General features: G+C 48.8%; 1 protein-coding gene across 23 annotated transcripts in view; it reads right to left on the bottom strand.

Moving 5' to 3' along the window:
- Positions 1 to 13,261, bottom strand: part of LOC106749537 (sorbin and SH3 domain-containing protein 1) — an 80,882-nt gene that overhangs the window by 49,003 nt on the left and 18,618 nt on the right. For 22 of the 23 annotated variants that reach the window (XM_014629094.1, XM_014629093.1, XM_014629089.1 and 19 more), the window contains exons 2-4: positions 4,208 to 4,359; positions 4,023 to 4,096; positions 3,881 to 3,937 (exon numbers count right to left, since the gene is read on the bottom strand). In XM_014629094.1, the coding sequence (XP_014484580.1) occupies positions 3,881 to 3,937; positions 4,023 to 4,096; positions 4,208 to 4,359 (283 nt within the window). Of the gene's footprint in view, positions 1 to 3,880; positions 3,938 to 4,022; positions 4,097 to 4,207; positions 4,360 to 5,169; positions 5,476 to 13,261 lie in introns of those variants that run through there. The other variant, XM_014629100.1, reaches the window with a different exon arrangement.

The following is a 13,261-nucleotide window of genomic DNA, read 5'->3' as shown; positions in this document are numbered from 1 at the left end:
TTATTTCTGCTTTAGTATCTGCACAATTTATTTTATTTTCTCCTTTTTTGTTTGCCTCCATTTTAATCCTTTCTGTATTCTTCTTACACTGCTACGTTCGATCAACCCCTGAACCGAGACTGCAAATAAACGCATTTATCTATTTACCTCCTTCTTTCTTCCTCCCTCTCCTATATCTCCACTCTTGTGTTTATCTTTATTCTTATCTTCTAACGCAACTGTATCATGTAACTGCATCATGTAATTGTATGAATGTTCCTTTTTAAGCTCTCAGAGGGCAAAGGACCCTACAGCCAGCATAAACGAATTGATCCTATCTCTCTCTTTAACTCCCGTTAAATACAAGGTTCGCCTGATCATCAAATCTCGCCGCTACCTACCGTTCTTTGTTTCGACATCGAACGTTTTCGAACCGTCTCGACGAACGTCCTTCTCCTTCCTCGTCAATTCCATCTTTACGTTCGATCCCACCCCCTCGAGGCCCTCCGATTCTCCCCATCGTCCGGCAGATGTTGCCGATCGCTCCACCTCGTCCTTGAAACGAACCGTTTTGTTCTCCCGCGCAAACGGCTGATCGTGGCTGGTCTTCAGGATCGGCGCCCGGACGAACAGATCGATCATCGTCCTCTCGATCCTCAGATGCTCCTTCACGAGGCGGTCCAGGGTCTTCGAGCTCTCGCGATCACGGCTCGTGCGGAGAATCCTCGCGTCCCGGTGTCCATTCGCCAGAGGTCCTTCCGGGATCGCGACGGTGTTCATTCGCCTGAAATCCAGGCTGTTCAGCTTGTTCTCGAAGTTCTGCCTGGTTTCCGTGTTGCGGAAACACGGCGGCGGGTCGATGAGGAACTTGAGCGTCTCCAGGTGCTCGTAGTATTCACGCTCGAGCTCCCCGGCCCTTCTTCCGGCACCCGGCTCGTCTTCCTGTCCGTCGTCGCCCGACGTTTCCACGCTCGCGATCTCCCTCCTCTTTAGGCAGCCTCGATTAAACGTCTTGGGAATTCCCACACGCCTCGATCTGTCCACACGGTCGATCCTGGCGAGCAGTTTTTTCTTCGGTCTCGGACGCGCCTCCAGCTTGCTCCTCGCGATTCCGCGTCCTCGCTCCCACGACGCGCTGAATCTATGCATCACGGCGAGAAGTCGTCGGGTCTTGGAGCGCGGCTTGCGACGAGGTAGGCGAGGACGACGACTGGGCGGTCGTATCGTCGTCACCAGAGGATCCGTCGTCTCGCAGCTGCGTCGTCGCTGCGACTCGCGCCGCCGACGCAGCGTCGTCAAGCACTCGGTGCAATCGAAGAGCTTCATCTTTGCGCGCTGAAGAAAAGTCGGTCGATTTTCCGAGTTTCGTCCGGGCTCGATTTTCATCATTCGTCGTGTCTCATTACTCGGCCGTCATTAATCGTCATTTACACGGCTTCGTCGCTGAGAGCTTTACTTTCGTCCATTTGTCACGCTCTTTCTCTCGTCATTACGCAACCGCGCGCGGATTCATTAAGCGGCGATTCGCGACTATTGTACCGCCGGATAATGCGCGCATTGTTGACGATCGCGTCATTCACGTCATTCGCGCCAGGTATCCCCGCTGCATTTCCTGATTGCACACTCATTGACGTTGGGCGTTTACATTGGCTTGAACAATCGCTCGAGCACCGCCGCGAATTTTGTCGTAAGGACAACCCATTCTATTTACGTTCTCACACCCGAGTGCATCCTCGGTGACAAGTCGGTCGCATAATTGTCCGCGACTTTTTCGCGCCGTGTCTCATCCCATCTCGCGTCTTCAAAACAGAGATTCACGCGCGAATTCACACAACTCCTCCCCCTCCTTGCCGACTACGTGACCGACCTGCCGAACTCTCGATCTCGCGGGCGAAATTGGCCGCTCCGAATGATCGATCGCGCGCGATTTCACGTCTTCGAACGAACGACGCGCCTCGAAATTCGATTACTCGGCGCGGCGCGCTCGACAAGGTGTTCCCCGGTACTGAGCGGGAAGGTGGGTCGCAAGCGGCCTCGAAAAGGAAGAAGTAGAAGAAGAGGGTCGCGACGTAGGGCCTTCCTGGAGAGCCGAGGGTGCGCCGGAGTTAGCGTGGAATTGCGTTTCTCTGTGGTGGCAGGTGTACATGAGAGTGTACGTGCAACTCCGGACAGGTGTGTCGCGTGTGCGTGAGACCACGCGCACACGTGCGTTGCGAGAGAGAGAGAGCGAGAAAGGGAGGGAGGAGCGACGCAAAGCGTGGGTATGCCTTGTCTGGATGTGCGCTGTACCGCGACGACCGGCCAATTTGGAGAAAACAGCCGGTAATAACGGCCATGGTGGGATGATCCGTGTATTTATAATCGACGAGCTCATATGTCGCGTCATACGTCGCGCTCATTACGGCTCTCGTTATTATCCGGGTAAAAACGGCCGATCTTCGCCGATCGGGAGAGATCCGTCGATCGCGCGACAACAGCCGTTGTTCCAACGGTTCTTTTTTAACTCGTCGCAACGCGCTTCCTACACGAAGAAAACTAATTCGGAGGAGCGGCGAATTTTACGCCGCGGCAGCAAATAAATAATCACACGAAGTGTTTCTTATTTGTCCAATATTCTAAGAGTTGATTTTTCAGATCATTTTATGAAGACAAATCTACGTAAACTCTTTTTCCAAAAATGAGCTTAAAAGTCAATTCATAAAATATCGGACAGAAACACCCCGTGTAATTATTTATTTATTTATTTACCGCAGCAGCATGAAACTCGCTGTCCCTCCAAATTACCGAGCGCGTTGGCTCATCGCCAATCGCACGAATAAATTTATTCTTTTCTCCGTGATTCCGACCGATGATTCGCGAACGCTTCTCAGCAAACTAACCAAAACTGGTTCCATTAGAGAGAAGAGATTCTTCCACTTGGCGACCTCGCTAAGTGGGGGAGTTTCCGCCTGCCCGTTTCCGTTTCCTCTCGACAAATTGTCAATAATCGTCATCGATTAACGACGATGGCGATTAATCCGTAACGTCGAATTTCTGGACGCGTCGGTTCCTCCGCGGCCGCGCGCCATAAAGGAACGCCATTGTCTGTCAGCATCGCGATCATCGGAGATAATTAAACTACGCGCATTGTACGCCCAGTTAACTGGCAGGATTATTGTGCGCAACCGAACCGGCAGTCATGCGTGCGGTAATTTCTGGCTCTTCCGATAATGCGATGCCCGGGAACAAAAATAATCGAATCGGACGTAAGCCACGAGCTGCGCGCGCGAGAGAGAGAAGATGAGTCGCGAATTATTAAAACGCGCATCGATGTGCAATCGTTACACAGCCCGATAAACTTTAGAAGAACGCTCGCGGGTGGGATCGATCGATCGGCGATCCGATTGCGCCCATTTGTAGATCACAATTGTATTTGCTCCCGGGCGAAATTATTTCGACGCCGAGCGCCGCAATTCCGGCTTGTGCATCCGTTGAAGTGCGCCGAGTTAGGCGCATTAAAAATTAATTGGAAAATAACGGCGGACACTGTAAAGCCCGGCGTTTGATACCGCGCGAGATTAATCGGGAATCGATAGCCGGCGCGCGCGCGCACGGCCGCTGCTCAAACGGGCGAGCGATTAATTGGAAAGTGCTCATAAATTCAACGCAGCACTTAATTAATCATTCGATGCATTACGCGGCCGGAAGTTTCCGTCGCGGCGGCCCGCTAATTATTAATTATCGATGTAGATTTGCATCTCGACTGGCCCATCTCTCGCCGATCGTTTCACACCGCTTGTACGCTTGTGTATATAAACGCTTCTCAATCTTACCGAAAGACTCAATCCCGTCACGGTTCTTAACTCCGCTCTTGCCACGATAATGTACAAGTTAAGAGTCGTTAACGAAATGACAAACTTACTGGCTACGTTTTTCTCCGTTTCCGTCCGTGTGCGCGTGGTGGTCCTCGTTGTGATCTCTGCGGCACAGAAAAACGAGAAAAATGACGGATCCGCCGATGAGCGGGAACGCGGAACGACAACCGATCGATCGCCAGTACTCACTGTTGTGGATTTCGGTGGTGTTCTCTTGAAGGCTGCTCTTGTAGATCCTTCTCTTCGGCGAGCCGGTGTTTTCTCTGCGGGACAGGAAACAGAGATAAAGTGGATCCGGTAAAACAGATCGAGCGCTTAGCTCCGCTTCGCTACTTCGACCTTCGACGAGGGGCATTAACGGCCCGATCACTTACTGATTGAGACCGAGCTTCAACTGTTCCCCGGAAGTACGTAGCAAAGTGTGGGCCTCGCTGTTGGTCAAATCTCGAGTGCTCCTCCCGTTGATGCTACTGATCAGATCGCCCTCCCTCACCCCCTGTTGGGCCGCCTTGCTTCCCGGATTCACCTGCAACAACGACGTTATCTCGTCATCGAGAGATTCTAATCTACATTCTTACGAACAATTATTACCATTCAATAATAATCAAATAATGATAAGTTTTGATAAGAAATACCGTCAAAAATTATTATAAGTTAAATTAGATCTGTTTCTTTGTCTCTATCTTATAGATTTTACGAATCTAATCTCATGTCTGTCTCTACGATTATATTTCATTATTGTATGCCGAAGGATCCCTCGTAAGTAAAAATTATTATTATTGTTATTATTATTGTAAGTGGGAATTGACGCGTCTAGAAGTTGTAGATCGCTTTGACGCTACGAAGCGATGCGATTCAGCCGATGGCGGAACGATAGCGAGCGAGTTTAGTGAGTGAGAAAAACGGTTGAGAACCACTGTGGTCCCTCGATGCGCCTGGAGGCAGGCAACTTCCCAGACGTTGGCACGCGACGCTGTCCGAAAGCGACTGCACAGGCGGAGCAGCGACGGCAAATCGGTGGGTTGACGCGGTCAACGCTTGCGATATTTTGCAAATCGATAAGTGCCGTGAAATATCTGAGACGAGGTATTTACGAGGAGCTCAAAGCGCACTCTTGAGTTACTCCGGAAACTAGGGTGAACCTTTGCAAGCAACAGTTCCTGACGTAAGAGTGACACGCTCAAGCGAAGAAGCAAGGAAGAGAGATCAACAAGAGAGCGTAAAAACATAAAAACGAGCGCGTCGCCACGCGAATAACCTCCCATCGCACAAATCCGCGGGGGGGAAGAACGAACACTCTTCCCCTCGACATCTCGCAGACGCTTAAGATTCTCACCGTGCCGCCGCACTTCCGTTGGCCGGATGCTCGAAACTTCAACATCCCGAGGAGCTCGATATCCCTCGCAGTTGAGAGCGTGAAGGAAAAAGGTCTGTTTCGATCCCGGGCCTTCGTCACCCGGGGAAACTTTTATCGCCGCAGAGAGACGTCTTGGCCGCGTGTGTCGCCTCGGGCGATGTACAAAGCGGAAAACTACCGCATCCCTTTTCGTTATATTCAGAGCTCTTCCCTCTTCGTGCCTCCGCTAAAACTAAACCGTGTCGCTCGGTGCTTCTCCCAGCGATGTCCGTTCCGAACAAGTCACTGTTTGCAATACACCTCGCTCGCTTTATTCGCCGAAAAATCCCGCAAGCTCTACGCGGGATCCTCCTCTATCGAACTTATTCCATTGCGATCCGTGTGCACTGATAGGCCGGAGAGGTCGATGCTGGTTGACGGAATAAAAACGTCTGGATTACGTAAGCAAGCTGGCCGGGATAACAAGATTGCATTGGATTAGGCGAAAGGGGAATTACTCGCAGACTCTCGCGCGTCTCGGACGAGAGACGCACAGCGCGTAAGGGAAGAACGAGCACTGAGGCTAGCTGGACGGGATGCATCCGCGTCGTCGTCGGATCGCCGTCGCATCGGCGCCAGACTTTTCGTCTGCAGTTACAGCGGAACAACAAGGGAGCTTTTCCGGCTGACCTTCCCCGCTGTTTGGTTTGCGCGCTCAGGGGTGGCCGGCGCACGGAGGGTGCAACGACGAGACAGATGGCGACCTGATTTCCCGCGGACGACTCGATTCTGTTTACACTGGCGCGAGAAGCTGGCGCGTCGCCATGAGACGTTCAATTAAAAATGTATGTGCATAATTCTCGCGACTTATTCACGCCGGCGACAAAGTGTTCGTACCGACAGCAAAGCGAGAGCCTGTCATCGCGAGAGCGGCAGAAAGCCAAGTTATCGACAGGCGAGCGAGCGAAAACGCGCTGGAGGTGAAACGGGCGGCGGCGCGTCCGACTATCAGACGGAATTCCACGCCGTACGTACGCGTCTTTCAAACTTTTAACTATGCGAGACACGACCACTCAAGTACCCACGTCGACAAAACTTGTAACGCTCCGCTTCACTTACCCAGCCGACGCGAGTCACTACCCGCGCCGTCGTCCGAGAGGAACTTTTCCGAAGTATTTCGCGACAACTTGTCGCGCCGGACTCTTTATTAACAAGTCCGCCGAGAGATGCGCGAATAAACACGTCGACGAGGCAATCGAAGGGGATCAATTTGGGCGTCGTTAATGTCCCGATTTTACTCGTCCCGACGAAGTTTCTCCGGTGTCCTCGGAGTTCACGTCGATTGCGCGCCGAAGTTCGTCGGGACCCCGTTCGATCGTTGCCGAGCCTTGAACTCTCGTCGCACGAGCTACGAGTCGAGGAAACCGGCGGGACGATCGGAGAAAGCGACGAAGGAAATTGCTCTCGAGCAACGCGGAATAATAGCGTCCAGAGGCGAGAGAACGCCGCGTGAAAAGCGGGGAAAAATCGAGAGGGGCGAGACGCAACCGGTCGAGAAGGATTATCGTGACCGACTCTGCGCGGTATCAGAGGGGTAATGTAATAAGCGATCGCGGAAACAGAGGCCACCGAAGCGGCCATTCTCCGCGCGCTCCGCTAAAAATGCTAAATATCCGCTAAACGTGCTAAATATGCCGTGCTCCGTGCTCAAAGAGATTTTTCTGTGTTTTTGCGTGCGCGTGTGTGTGTTTTCATTTTTACCCTCTTCTAAATCATATTACCTAACTATTCTGGAACTTATTGAACTAAATGTCCCAGTTAAATATTTGAAGCAATGTTCCCTCTTCCACGTCCGGCAGCATCGAATGTTACGCAGAAGAAAAGTGATCAAATAATATGTTTACTTGATCCAAGTAAAATTGATCTAATTCAAGTAGAAATCGACTAAGCATTGGAGTAATTATTTATTTGAATCTAGAACTTTTCTTCTGTGCGTCCATGCTTCTAATTCCAACATTGATAGGCTGTGTACGACAGCGAACATATCGTCCAACTTGGTGAATTTTTCGCATAGTACCTCATCTGCATTTAAAAATTTCGTCCTGCGTGTGACTTCACAATTACTTTAACTATTTCACTATATTCCTTATTTTATTCACAAATTATATATCGTAACTTTACGCTGCACTGTTTCCTTAAATTTTTGATCTACCAGGCCTCAAAAATATTATCAGTCAATTACGATTTTTTTCTTGTAATGTGTACTAAAAAGTTTTTCCCATTAATAAAGATTATTATTATTAAATGTTCGCATAATTCCCGCCACGACCGTCGCGAGCGACATTTCAGGATCAGCCGAGGAAATTGAAGAGAACTCGGGTGGATCAGCGGAACGCGAGATCAGACTTGACATGCGAATTCCCCGACGTTTAATTCACGCGAATCGAATCCTCGTGCGACGCGAGAAAAATATCGGGGAAAATACGTGCGAACGATCTCCCGTGAAAAGTTCCCTTTGACAAATTTATTTCGTCGCGGCAATTTTCGCCGTCGCGACTCTCATCGAAGCCGGGAAACCTTGGCGCGCGCACGGAAGTACTCTCGCAGCTGATTATACAACGTTGTATCGGCGCATCCGAGCAAATTTATACTTCTCGGAGGAGACGCGCGGCAATCACGCGGCGCGGCAGACCGAAAAATTGAATACTCCCCGAGAGATTGCGTCCGATCGAGCCGATGCTCGAACGGTGAAATCGATCCCGCCGCTTTTTTCCGCGTATTTCCCAGCCGTTACACCGCCTTTGCATAACTGTGAGAACAAATCGATCTAACGGTGACGGAAACCGCCGCGACTTCCGTCTATCTATTCGCATTGCGCGGCTGCCAACGAGACACCGTCTTTGAAGTGTGTTCTTTTCTTGCCCGACAATTTCTACGATGTGGACTCGCAATTAACCGAATTCCACCGTGTAGATGTTGCGAAGTTGTTCGCGGAGAGACTGTTTCACACACAGAGAGAGAGAGAGAGAGAGGATAAATAATTTTCTCAGCTACTCTCGTAGCTGACTTACCGAGCGAGTAAAGAATTCAGTTCAACGCGACGTTGTGGCTTCGTGCCAGCTTTAATTGACGCGGTCAATTCGCGGCCATTATGTGATTATCGTGCAATAAAACGGACCAGTTACGCACAAAGACATCAGCCGGCGCGGAGAAATGGCCACTCGCCGAGAGTCGTTCTCTCTTCGTTCCAGGTTGCGCGAGGAAATGATCCGCTACCGAATAAGACGCGAAATTTCACGAGCGCGAAACTCCGTCGCGCACGTGCAACGATCGCTTACAAAGAGCGAGTGCAACAAAGTCCGAGCATGCATAATGCATTCAGCGACGAGTGCGCGAACTTTCGCGCTCCTCTCGCGCGTACAAAAAAGTACTTGCCAGAAATAAGTTACTATCATCTCGGAAGGATCGAAATGGAAATGGGAGACGCCGTGCGAAGCTGGTTATGCATTTACATATCGCGACGCGAAATTTCTCAAGCGGTGATATTCCTTTAAAAAAAAAAGAAAAAAAAAATGAAAGAAAACTCTCGGATCCACGCGTGATGCATAGTGGCTCCACGAGCTTCGCGAGAGAAATTTTCAATACTCGCGCGGAGATTTCTAATCGTATCGATGCCAATATGCACACAGGTCGACATAATAGCTTTAACATTTAAAGATCCAAGTTTACTATAATTTTTCAATCACACTGTGCTCACACACATATATTGCCTTGAATCGAAATTCTGACCCTGTGTCAAGTACGTTAATCTTTTAATTCTACGGCATAATAAGGTAAAAGTATACTAATGACTAGGCAATCTAACTCTAATGTTCTCATTGTTTTCATTTTTAAACGTTAATATTTAAACTTTCAATATTGAATATTGCATACATTTAACACGTTCATTGCCAATCACGCGATATCGCGTGATGCGAGTTCTCACCAAACGGCCGATCACGCGTTATCGCGTAATAGATATTTAGAGTACATAAATCCTATGTACATAATAATAAAAGTATATAAATAATATATTAACTTATTTTGAGCACAATAAAAACTAAATTAAAAAATTAAAAAAATACGAAATTCCAATTTTCAGCTTGGCAATAAACGTGTTAATATACGTAGATTATTCTTTGTTTTAGAATATTCGCATTTAAAGACTAAAACAATAAGAATGTCTAGAGTTAGATACGTGTCCAAGCATTGATACTTTTACCTTCAAAATTTCAACTTGGATGCTAATTATTTGAGGAAATTTCAATCATACCTCACACGTTACTTCTTCTATGTTTTGTTTCACATTTTTCTACGTTTTCTAACGTTAATTTCACACTTTTTTTTACAAATACCATTTCTTCTCTCTCTCTCTCTTTTGAATAATAACTGAGATATCGTTGTTATTTTCTTGAATAACTAACGCGTCACGCGTGTGTATGCAGAAATATGTAAAAACGGTGAGTGTGATTGAAAAATTCCAAGGTGACTCTTGGCCTGGTAAATTCCAAGATCATTATCATACGGCTCTGTGTGCACTCGCGTTTGACAATAATCGAATAATCCTCGCGCGGGGTTTTTCCGTCCCCTCGGCCGAGCGCTTTAACGCGGAACCCTCGTGACTTCTTCAACGACGTGTAGATCACGTAAATCGTATTTATGCGAGGAAGAAGAGGTAGATTCCGCCCACGAGAATTGCGTATGCATAAGAGATGTAACGGCCTCGTCGAAGGGATTTCCAGGTAGTCAACACTTTCGATGTACGTGAGCGGCATACGCGACACTCAACGCGCACGCTCACGAATGTTTCACACTGCGAGGAAAGCGCGCGAATCCTTCAGTTTTCGCTTCGAAATCTATTTCGGCGAGCACATCATATACTTACACATACACACACATATATATATATATATATCTTGCGAAGTGAATTACGCCGCGGTCGCTAGAGACACAGCGAGATTGTGATTTAGCTGGGTGATCGCAGTCACACCGCCCCGACGATAAATTCGACACCCACCTCGATATCGGCAGTCGTGTAGCAAAGATAACGGCAATATATAAATAACGTTTCATTGAGACACAGATATATTAGCGAATCGTCGTATAAATTCGGCGGAACGTGCGCGCGCTTCGTATTCAATTTCTCGCTCGCGCCGCGATCGCTCGCCATTAATCACTTTTCTTCCTCTTTTTCGTTTTCTATGTTCGCGGCGAAAAGGAGGGATAAGAGGGAGCGGAATAATGGGAATAATTTCGTAAATTAAACAAAAATTTCCGATTTGTTTACCTCGTAATCAGATCTTCGCGCTTTCACGAATGTATACCCCAGCCAGGAGGAAATTTCTCCTCTTTTCACCAGACAATTTGTTACAGTCGTATTGATTGCGGTGAAGGAAATTTTTTAACGAAGAGAAAGCCTCGGACGATAAATCGGTACGGATGCCGAGGAAGAGAGAGGAAGAGTCTAAGATCCAGGAAGTGTGAAGAAGTCGCGGAAAAACCGTCCAGCGCGACAGACGGAGACGCGCGATCGATTATTCGCTTCCTCGCGGCGCAAGTTTCTCCGGCTGTTGTTAGCCCATCGCGCCGAGGCGCGCATGGCGCGGCATTAATTATAATTCAATCGAGAATGCAGCAGCATCGTCGGTACGACGGCCCAACTTCGGCCATTAGCCGGGACTCGCGGGAGGGTGAAGGAAAATCGAGGGATTCAAAGGAGACAGGAAGAAAGGACGTCGGTCTCCCTGAAATGCATTATGCATTCGGCTAGTTCCTCGCCTCGCGGGACGTTGAAGGCTTAATTAGAAGGAGGAAAGCAATTAAACTCACTGGCCCCGGGGCAGGAAAAACAGATCCCGATATAAACGTCAGCGTGCTTGTTGACTAACGTTCTTCTCTTGTCCGCTCGCGATTTCCTCCCTTTAAAGCGGTAATTACGCGCGACATGACGAATCGGCCACTCGTCCGGCTCGTGCCGAGTCGTCTTCCCTCCCGATTCTTATTATTCGGATTTTTCGAACTGTACACACTCCGCGCCTTGCTTACGATCGAATCAGATCGATCCTGCTTAACAACCGACGTCGAGGAATTGATAGTTTTATAATTAAACAATATAATCATTCACGAGAGCGAAAGATCTTTCTCTCTCTCTCTCTCTCTCTCTCTACGAACCATTCGATAAAACTTGCTGCGCATAAAGCTCGTTTGTCGGACCGGGACGTGTATTTTCAAGCCGGAGTCGATCGCCATGCATGATCCATTACAGTAACATCGACGCCCCGTACAAATATCCATATAAATCTAGTTTGGATAGTGACGTTCCGCGGATATTTATGCAATATCCGATATTCCCGCCGCGAAATCTATTCGACGCCCGGTATCGATATCGCATGAATATTCGCCGTCGCTTAAAACGCTCAATAGGTTGGGGAGTCTTATAAATATGATTAAAAAAAAGCCCGTGAGCACGTCCACCGCGGAAGTATACCGTCGGAAGCGGCGCTTTGTACCGGGGCTGAAATATTTTTTCCAAAGGTATAGTCCGGTGCGCGAGCGGTTAATAGAATAATAATAGAATGATAATTCCGAAGAGAGGCGAATGAGGTAGCTCGCTCATCTTTTTTCGCGGGACGGTAATGGAAAAGGCAAGCAATTTAACTCATTGCACGACCCCCCGCTCCCCTCCTCAATTGGTGTAACGCGCTATTAATTAAGCAAATTGAAGCCAATCTCGTCGAACTCCTCTGTTACTCTAATTACATCGCGATGGTTTCGATTCCGAAAAATTTACGAGGAGACACGCGTGAGAAGCAAGAATGACTGAGAGCTTACCGACCACACACACACACACACACCGTCTATTTTTCTTTCTGTCTCTTTCTCCTTCTCTTTTTGTCTCTTTTTTTCTTTCGCAAATAGCGTTGCGAAAATACCGTCGCCCAGCGCGAATGTCTCGATTGATTCTTCCTCGCACTCGATCGCGTGGAATATACAAACGATGCGTTCACCAATCCCGCGCTACGAAAGTCGACTAGCTCTCGGGCGTTCGCGAGGTGACGGAAGAGGCGCGCGAGGGCCCGTCGACGCCCCCTAAATTATCGGCATCACACAAACCAGACGCCGTGTTCTCTCGCCCAGCCCCGACAACGGATATTAACCCGCCGCACATTCCGCCGTCGATGTCGTCTGGAGATCGAGCCGGCCCCGTAATTGACGGGGAAGCCGGGAATAAAGATGATGTACTGCGATTTAATGAACTCGAGAGCGGCGAATTCTAGCGGGATGTTCACTTTTCATCGAGAGAGAGAGAGAGAGAGAGAGAGAGAGGAGGAGGAGGATTGATATCGAGCCGAGCTTCTCATTGAAACACGTCGACGGGAAGATTGCCGATGTTCGTCGATCTTGAAACAGCTCTCGGAATCCGTAAGCGCATCTCGATTCATATTCCGGCGACCGAAGAATGAGATTCACGGTCGAGCACGGGGGAATTTTCGGATCGCGAGATCCGCTCACGAATTCCGCGAGTTCCACAACTCAGGAGGGATCGAAGGGTATATCGGCCGTTTTTTCCCTCCCGAGCTGCAACCGGACATGTCCTCTCTCAGCTTCTTCGAACCCTTCAATCGAATCCGTTCAAACCCCGCGTCGAGTGCTTGGCGCGTATTCAAGAAATCAACGACGCCATGTGACTGGCACCGTACGACCCTCGATTATTTATATCACTTAGAAGAGAGGGAAAGAGGGAGAGAGGAGGAGAGGAAGTGAGAGAGTGAGAGAGAGAGAGAGAGCTCGGTAAGTCTCTTCCCGAGGAAGGTGCAAGGTGAAGGTAAAATTTTACGAGAGAATTTTCCGGGCTTTGCATTTTAACAGGCGCTCTAAAACAGCCCAGCTCGTTTCACGTACGTGGGCGGAAGACAGGAAAACAGAAACAACAAAAGTGCGGGCGAGTCGCAATTTGCATTTTGTGTCGTATAAGTGCGAGTCGTATAACCTCTGGCCGCAATTTATCACACAATCGCGAGTACTTAATTGTCCGCGAATAACACGGGGGGGG

Source organism: Dinoponera quadriceps, unplaced genomic scaffold (assembly GCF_001313825.1).
Source record: "Dinoponera quadriceps isolate SergipeBrazil2010 unplaced genomic scaffold, ASM131382v1 scaffold3324, whole genome shotgun sequence".
Taxonomy (NCBI): domain Eukaryota; kingdom Metazoa; phylum Arthropoda; class Insecta; order Hymenoptera; family Formicidae; genus Dinoponera; species Dinoponera quadriceps.
Note: the sequence above shows the minus strand (reverse complement) of the source record. Positions and strands in the feature narration are given on the sequence as shown.